Source organism: Ixodes scapularis, unplaced genomic scaffold (assembly GCF_016920785.2).
Source record: "Ixodes scapularis isolate PalLabHiFi unplaced genomic scaffold, ASM1692078v2 PGA_scaffold7__128_contigs__length_106722199, whole genome shotgun sequence".
Classification (NCBI taxonomy): domain Eukaryota; kingdom Metazoa; phylum Arthropoda; class Arachnida; order Ixodida; family Ixodidae; genus Ixodes; species Ixodes scapularis.
The window spans coordinates 15,772,526-15,781,838 of record NW_024609882.1 but is presented as its reverse complement, the minus strand read 5'-3'; the positions used below and the strand labels follow the sequence as shown (position 1 = coordinate 15,781,838).

At 50.4% G+C, this 9,313-nt stretch overlaps 1 protein-coding gene across 1 annotated transcript; it reads right to left on the bottom strand.

Annotated features, from left to right (window-relative positions):
• Window positions 1–359: 359 nt before the first annotated feature.
• On the bottom strand, window positions 360–3,978 carry LOC8028046 (mitochondrial 2-oxodicarboxylate carrier). Its single transcript, XM_040208431.3, has 2 exons — window positions 3,847–3,978; window positions 360–1,908 (listed from the first exon to the last, which is right to left on the bottom strand). The coding sequence occupies exon 2, from the start codon at window positions 1,809–1,811 to the stop codon at window positions 897–899; it is 915 nt and encodes a 304-aa protein (XP_040064365.1). The 5' UTR covers window positions 1,812–1,908; window positions 3,847–3,978; the 3' UTR covers window positions 360–896.
• Window positions 3,979–9,313: the final 5,335 nt, after the last annotated feature.

The window sequence follows — 9,313 nt, the reverse complement described above, 5'->3', positions numbered from 1 at the left end:
ACAATAAAATGCCCGAATATAATACATTATTATTATTATTATTATTATTATTATTATTATTATTATTATTATTGATAGGATTTGTTACTGCAAACTGTATTCGTGTCTTTGTACCGGGTACCGAATACCCCTTCAAATAAACTTAGCGGATGTTTTAATTGTACTCCTGATATAGGTATTGTGTTACTTTCCAAGTCTACATAACGTTGTTATGAACCGCGATGTATGGATTTCAAAATGCTTACAGTACATTTGACCATCCCTGCTTATGCAAAACTCTGTTGGATTCACTTTCTGGATGACAGACGCGAACAAAATGCATACACTCATGGAATGTAGTTAGCATAAAAATACCACAATTGGGCGAATCAACAATTTACAATATTTTATTTGGGGCAGTAGCAGCACGCTTCGCGTGGACACTATACGCCTTGTCAATGCTTTATTAGAACAGTGAAGGCAAAATTAATAAAGAATCGATTCATTAATCATCCATTCATTTCGTTGTATACCGGGCTTAGCCTCCAAAAACATTAAAAATAAATTACTCGTACAAAAATAATCATCTCATAAAGTCCTTGCTTCTGAATTTGCATATCATGCATAGTAACCTGTGCTCCAAGCTACCGCGCAGAAAGAGTTAGAGAGAAGAAGGGACAGGATGGCGCGTCGCGGTGATAGCGAAGCGTGGGTATCAATGATGGCCAGATTTTTCCCAAATAAAAGTTCCATCCGGTTTTCTTTTAGTTTCACATTTCTCGTTGTTGACAATTACGCCCTGATTACGCTAAATGCTCGCATTTAACACCACGTGAACTACTCGATTTCGCTAACAACCGTAGTTATCTTTGACGTTGCAATTTATTGACTATCTTTTGTAACTATGGTTTCCTACTTCATATCCTAGAGGCTAAGGCTTCAAGTAGTTCCACAATGTGCTCGTACAGAACGATGATGAGCGCGTGGCCCGTGCCCAACCGCAGCATCTTGGGCGCAAGTCCCTTGTACAGGGCCAGAGGTCCCTCTTCCCGGACCACAAGCTTAAAACTCTGCCAGCACGACCTGTACTTCACTTCACCGGGAACCGGCTGAAGCCCTTGGATTCTACTCTTGACGACGTCCCAGGGTATGTTGAAGCACGTCCCGATGCATCCACTCAGAAGTCCTGTCCCGACCTTGTACAGATTGGCTTCGCTCTTGTTGTTGAACCGTGGCGCCATCTCCTTGAACTTGGCGTAGAGCGTAAAGTAGATCATGACGAAGACGCCGTGCCGGAAGATGTTGGACGTTAGCCCTAGGCTCAGCCCGTTCTTCCCCATGCCGTCCTTCCTGTAGATCTGCCTGGCGAGACTGTACGCGCTCGGCTGTTGGGTGACAAACTGCCTGTCCGTCTGTAGTCGAACCTTGACCACTTCGAACGGGTTCACAGCGGCCCCTTCGACGGCACCCGCGAAGAATCCGGAGATCAAGTTGTTGGGCACGGATGACACGTGGTCCGAGAGAAGCCTCTTGGTCTGTTCGTAAGTCATGAATCGCAGCGCCATCTTGGGTGTTTCCACCACCAGGACGGGCACGATGCCCTTGTAGATGGCAAAGAAGCCTTCCGACTTGGCCATGCGCTTGAAGCAGTCGGCGATGGACTTGTACCGGTTGGGGTCGTCGGCCGACTGCATCTGTAACCGAGTCTTGACCACGTCCAGGGGGTGGTTAACGCAAACTTCGATGAAGCCAGCGACTGCGCCCGAAGAAAACTGCAACGCCGCTTTGTGGTGATGACGCAGGACCCTCTTCTCATCGCTCGAGGACGCCATCTTTGTGGTCTGAGTTCAGCGAGAGAGAGGGACACCAGCTGGAAATCTTCTAGAAGACAAAGTCTGGCTGGCTGTTGTCCCAGTCCATGCCGCCGTCCTGAAAGGGTCGTAAGTAGGTGAGTCTAGCGACGGATGACTCCTATATACCGCTATTGTCATATACTAAATTCAAAAAAATGCTAACTGGATTATTACAACTCATACAACATTATAAAATAAACCGTTCAGGGACGGAGCTGTAATGCCTCTCGGGGCCATAGGGGAGTAGTAGATAAATAAGTACATGAATAAATCTACAGAATTTCTTTGTTCGGAAAATGCCAACCACAAAAGTCAAAACACAACGGTGACTTCATAAAGCCACGAGGGCGCGTAAATGGAAGGTACATCATGTCGTATGAACATTCATAAACAGTCCAAAAAAATAAATAAAACGAACGTATAGCCTGAAAACTGTTCTGAAGCCTTCTTTTCCTTTTATTGGTTGAGTGTGTGGGTGTGTGTGTGTGTGGGGGGGGGGGGGGGGGGGGAGGGGTGTGTGTTCTCTGTATTTCTTGCTGCCCCCCCCCCCCCCCCATCTCGGGTAACAACCGTAATTATCGAATTAATTGCACGAATTAAATGTTTCGTGAGTTGCTGGGAAGAACGAGTTCTATACTTTGAATGTAACACTGTGGAATGTGTGCTAAGGTAACTCATACCTCTATGACCTTGAATACCTTGACGCATATGTATGCACACGGCTTGCACTGCCGTCACATCAGCGGCCCCTATGAAGAACCTTTTTGCTTCTGCTGATAATATTTCGTACCACAAAATGTGATTCTTCTAGGCAACAACAAGCAGGAAGGACCGTTAGTACGGTGAGATGAAGTCACGTGCAAGGCACGTAATGATGTACACGTACAAATTATTCTTGAGCACTCGCAGAGGTCGTGACCCTCAACCAGCACAAACACCTCCACCGTCAAAGTTGCCAACGAGACACAAAGCGCCTTAAAGGAGCTGTGCAACAATTTTTGTACTGTGCACAAATACCGCTTAAAACGGATCCCTAACGTTAATGACCTATGAAACACCCGTCCGTTTTTCACCCCACGCAATAGAAGTCCCAGAAAAAAATTTAAGAAAAACGAGCAGCTTTCACCCCCTCAACTCGCCGCCAGAACAAGCGGCCACGTGATCTGGAGCCGATTATATGCCGCCAGTGTTGATCATAGCCACGCGCTCGGGTTGGCAAAGCACAGGGCACGCGCTGAGTTCCAGACATTGTTATGGCTCGGCTGTTGTCGTCGTTGCAGCGATTGGACACGGGTCACAACCCGAATGCTTCTCGAGCTAGTAATTATCACGAGCCCAAGTCGAGCGCCCACGCAATGCTCGGGTCCAATCTATGAACCGCATTCAAATATCGTCACTTGGGTGTACTGCGAACCCCGAGTTACGTCATCAAATTTTGCAAAGGAGAGATTGAATGAAAATGATCGCTTTTGTCCTTGAAATTACACCGCAACAAAGGAGTTTCTTGGCCAATGGCGTTGCGCGCGAGTATCCTTGAGTCCCAGGTGTGCCAGTAAGCTCGTGTAGAGATAAAAACATTCCAATTGAATATCGTTGCACAGCTCCTTTAAGGAAAGGACCGGTCCCCGCGTAACTCGGATGAAAGACAGATTCAGTCAATGCACCACAACTACAAACGTGACGACAGTCACTCAATAGCGCGCCTCTCGTACCGACGCATCAACCTCCCAGACGTTACAAACATCGAGAAACCGATGTGACGGGATCGATTCGTCGACAGATCCTTGCGAGAGCGAGCGGCGGTTGACATTGAAAGTCCTCGCGCCGCGAGCACCCACAAAATTACGGCTTCACATCCACCGCGACGACGGATGTCAAAAAAGCGAGCGGCCGTTCTAGCAACAGCGAACTGACTCCCCATTCCCCTCACAGCACCCGAAGCGAGTGTCAGAAGCCAAGGACGTGGGAGGGAACCTCTTCGACACAAGACGCGACAAAAAGGCCACACACACACCTGAGATGCCCCAGACGCCGACTTCGGGAGACAGCGGCGAGCTACGCGGAGCAAGGAGGCGAAGGGGGTAGAGCGGGTCGCTAGACTCCGCGACGAGAGCTCCGCTGGATCACGTGACCACATCGCAAAAAGAAAAAGAAATAGTACAGCGAGTAAAAAGACAATCCAAGCGAAGCACGCTCGGGGCTTGGCAGCTGTATCCATTTTTCTACACCCTCTTTGTTTCTTTTTTTTTTTTTTTCTTATCCCGGCTTCGCTCGCGGTTATGTAACGAATGCTGCTAATCGGGTCAACCATCTCCTCGGGCCCGCATTGAGTACCGCTACACCGGCGCTACCGCGAAATCTGATACGACTGCCATTTCTAAAACTATCGCGATGGGTGGTTCATAATCAGTAATCACAGTCGCGCGCGGGCTATCGGATTACAGCTCTTTCGTTGTACTCATGAAGTGGCCTCATAATACAGCGCAAGGACAACACGGGCTGTTAGCAGTGCTTAAAGTCTCCCGTAATCTGCGAGGGGTCTCTACAAAGCCCGATGGAAGCTGGGAGGGAGGGGGGTTGGTACTAGATACACACTAAATCGACTCGACTAATACGTAAATGCAGCCCAGTAAGTTTTTTTGTTTTTTTTTTTTGTGGACGCAAGAACATTTGTAGCCGGGATATAACTTCTAGGGGGAAATCAGATCATGTGTTTATATAAGAATCGATAGGTACACTTGTGTTTTTGTTAATGCCAGATGTATGACCGGGGGGGTCTCAGATTTACCCCCCCCCCCCCCCCCCCCCTGTCAAAATTGTTCGTGGGGTCCGAGATCCCCCGAGACCCCCCTGATTTTAAAGGGATACGGAATCGAAACTTGAAATCTAGAGAAAACATCAAGAAATGAGTTCAATATGATCAGCTAAGCCTGTAATGAATAATCGCACGGTCGTATTTTGAGCAGATGGCTATATTTTATGCTCTAAACGCCGCGATTTTGGCGAGCGCTTCAAAATCAGCCATGGAGGAGCGCGATGCATCTCGGGAGATCCGGCAGACGTCTTGACGTCATCATGCCTCGGACGACCAAGCGTACCGTAGTGACGAGTTTTGCCACTTGGAGGCGTCAACGCGTTACAATCTCGCTTTGTCGAAGTACCCAAGGGCTGTAGATATCGCGGGGCCAGCACGCGCACCAAACCTGAGAACAACCGAAGCACACGTTTGCACGTCGCGCGAGAGCTGAAACCAAGGTGGCTCACTTCGTTTTGGCTCTTTCCACCAAGACGCCTCGGTATTACGTTCAGGCCTAGGCAATCTATACCAGTGAGCGGACATACCGCTGCGGCGCTGCTTTCAGAGGCATGTTGTCGTCACGACATTCCATTGAAGCTTCATAACCAACTACCAGGTGGTTTTTGATTATCGTTTAATTCACTTTAAAATATGTTTTCTTGCGTTTTCTAGCGCAATATTTATGTTTCTGTGGTTGTGCTGCTACCTGCGTCGTGTTGAAACAAAGAAATGAGCTCCAGAATTTGGTTTCCGTACCCCTTTAAGCACAGGCTGTTAGTGTAAAGCCCGTCGGTGTGTTTGTGTTCGTCACAAGTAGCGTCAAATGCGCCAGCGCACGAGGTCCGTGCCCCGTAAGGCCCTAGGAAGCAAACGGCGAAACGCTGAAACGAAAGCGCTCCTGGAAGTGAATGGAGGCGTAGCAGTCGCTCGTGAGATGTGCCTCGCGCGTTCCCAGAACAATGATTACCGGTGCTTAGGAGAAATACTGTGTACTAGTGCCGCTAAATAAGCCACGCTTCAGAGTAACGATACTTGGCCATATTGTGCCTTAAAATCGTGGTTGTCAGTTATCTGAAATCACAGAAACGCTCTTCCGCCCTCCACAAATTTTTAAACAGTTCGCGACAGAGCAAAGCAATATTACGTGAGCTCCCTAACACCGAATCTAATGCTGAGGAAGTCGCACTTTTGAACCATGACGATCGGCAGTTGCGTCTGCCCTGGATATGAGCCAAAATGGCGGCGCCCACAACAATGTCGGGGAACGGAGTGCCGATACCCTAAGCGCAGCTCATTTAGTGGCTCTACAGTGTACTAGAATACAGGGTAGTGTTGGGACCGGAGCGGCTCGCGTGAGGCGCGTGGTAAAGATCGCGATAGGTGTCGACACCGGACAGGCGCATCGGCAGTACGGTCAGTATGGTGGGGGCTGCAACGTTACTGGAACACTTTAACTGGAACAAGCTCAGTTTCACAGCTCCGCCTTCGACGTGAGCACAGCGGCGGTCACGAGAACTAGCAGCGCTGCAGTCGAGTCTTGCTTCCGGATTGTCTAGTCCGCCAAGTTTGAATAGCAATACTTGAGCTTGGGCGAGTTGTTGATTCATAAAAAAATTGGGTTGTGTGTCTGTTTATACAGCCTAGAACTTGGTCTGCCTCACAGGGGCGACGAGTCTCCCAGCTGTAGATGAGAAATTTAGCCAGTGCGGTACAGCCGCTAGCCTGGGGTCTTTAACGTGCATCACGCAGTAGTGATACACGACCGCACGCTATACGATGCTCATCCAGATCGAAATGGGCAGGGGTGGGGCTCAAACCCAGGATCCCTGGGTTCTGCAGCGCGAGCTTTCGCTCCACATGCTCCGAGCTGGAGTGCGCTAGACCACTCGGCCACCGATCCCCTCTTGTTGATTCATACTAACACTTCACAGCGTAAGGAAACAGACGCACACAAAAATAAATTTCAAACACTCAAAGAAAGAACACTCACAATGCGCTGACTCTGATCTCTGTGGTGTATTACACTTCATCTTCATCATCTTTTTTTTTTTTTGCTGTTATACACGTGGAAGTTAAAAAGTGAAAGCCGTTTACAACTCCCTGTAACGCCGAATTAGAGCGCAGCTCTTGAGGAGGAGGAGGGAAGGGTACTGAGGGGAGGCTGTACACCTCCTCCTCCTTCTCCTCCTCGCACCGTCATTCTTCAATCTCCTCCGGGGGGGTCACCTGACCTCGGGGGGGGGGGGGGTCACGTGACCTCGGTGGGGAGGGGTCACGTGACCTCGGGAGAGGGGGGGGGGTCACGTGACCCCCTCTCGTTGAGGTCACCGAAGGTACCCGAGGTCCTCCCGAAGGAACCACAGGTCCTCCCGAGGTCCTCCCGAAGGACCCTGAGGTCCTCCCGAAGGACCCTGAGGTCCTCTCGAAGGACCCTGAGGTCCTCCAGAGGTCCTCCCGAAGGAACCCGAGGTCCTACCGAGGTCCTCCTGAAGGAAGCCGAAGTCCTCCCGAGGTCCTCGCGAAGGAACCCGAGGTTCTCCCGAGGTCCTTCGGGAAAACCTCGGGTTCATTCAGGAAAATTTACCCATAATGCACCGCGCGGTTACGCCGACGGCGACGGCGACGCCGCTCAAGCCGGAAACGGGCGCCTAAGAGCTGCGCTCTAAAAGAAGGAAGAAAAAGAAAAGGAAGCTCTCAACGCAGTGGTAGCAGACAACGCGCGGGACAGGGAAGCAAGATCCGACTGCAGCGCCGCTAGTTCTCGTGACCGCCACCTGTGCAATTCGCCTCTGCAGGCGAGAATAGGGAGCTACGAAACTGAGCTTGCTCAAGCAACGTTGGGTGGGTGTGCGCCTGCACTGCGTGCACGCGCACGTGCGGCGGTACGTGCGAACTGCAGCGACTTTCTGCTGCCCTGCAGAGCCGTATATTGAGAGAGTTTGGCCGATGGGCGAAGCAAAGGTCGCCGCCAGCGCCAAATATTCACCCCCCGCGGTTAGAGCATAAACTAAAAGTGCGACACAGCGTCGACCAGTCAGCAGACCGCGACGTCAGAATATTGTAAATGGCATTTAAAGCGTGATATCGAAGCGTGTAATCTTGGCGTCTCGGTGACAATGGCGTCAATAGCAAATCAGCAGCAATGATAGCAACTACGCAGTTGGCTCTGGTTTGGAGCGCACGTTCGTTTATTCTATGAATTTGGACGTGACAGAAACCTTACCTGCGCCAAGTTTTCAGTGACCAAGAGTTACACCTTTTTACGTTAACGACGCTAAAACAGCTTAAATTAGTCGAGTCCCATTTTTAGAGCTCACGACCACCACAAGGGGCTGTTTCGCGATGAATGCCACGAGATGCTCGCCTATCCAAAGATTCCAAACCAATGAATGGCCAAACTCTCAATACACATGGCTCTGTTGCTCTGTATTGGGAGTATTCACTGGCGGCCATAGCTGTGTGCGCGAATGCTGAGAGCGTGCTGATGGCGAGCTTCCACAGTTCTTTTGCAACGTGCATTCCGCACCATCAAGAGTGCCGGTCTTAGCAGCCTATTAATGTGAGCTCGTTCTGAGCATGGGCTCTAAGAAGGACGACGACGAAGTGGTTGATCTGGAAGACCTGTTTTTCCTACCTCCGCCGAGAGCTGTTCACAACGCTAAATTTGGGGCCCTCGCGCCCCGAAAAAGGCCTCATGGACCAAGGAGGACCCTCCATCACCCTCCAACCACCAATGTTTGACCCGGGAGGAACGAATTCAGTGAATTTGAAATGCGGCAGCATGGACATCTCGATAAGCCTAACACCCGGAGTAGAAGGCACGGGCACTCAAGCTGCAAGTACAGAAGCATGCTTCTGTACTTGCAACATTGGCCGCGGCTGCAGCCGCGGCCAATGTTGGCCCAATAACAAGAGGCATGGAAAGCATGCTGGACCAAGACAACCTTGACAAATTAGGTCAAATTCGAGCTGCGAAGAAAGATGGCAGAGAACAAGCGCAGGGGACCCCGCGCCCCTTCCAGGGAATAACATCACCAGAGGTGAGCCAATTTTTTCAAGTTCTGGCAGGCGTGATTGAACGCCAACCGGCGTTCCTGCAAGCTCTTGAGCCATTCGTTGCTCGATTTATGCCGCCAACACAAGAAGCCACGAATGACCAACCGGAGCCTAGACAGAAGGATCCAAGGCATTACCTACGAACCAGATGCAATAACGATAGATCCCGGTCGCCCAGGAGACCAACAACTGATGACGGCGAAGCAAAATCTTACGAAGAAACCCAGCAAGTGGAAGATGGCGGCCGTCTTACACCGGCACATTCAATACCACAAGATGGCGGCCGGTCTCCCGAGCTGACGCGCCGTCGTGTAGTAACTGCACATCTCAAAACCTCGCGCCGTGTCAATCTGTACCGTCGGCACCTTTCACTGCTACATCGGTCTGCCAGACAGACGATGACCAAGAATGGCCGCTACTAGGCACTTTCTAGCGGAAGAGAAAACGAAACCCACCAGCTATGAAAAACGATGACGAATCTATGCCGAGACTACTCCCGGTTGAAACTGTGGTGCTTCGCTCTGTAGGAAAGAAAGAAGTGGGCGCCTTCACAAGGAAAGAAATCCGCGAGGCTTTTGAACGTGCCGGCGTCCACGCTCAGGCAGACTACACTGTACATCGAAATGAC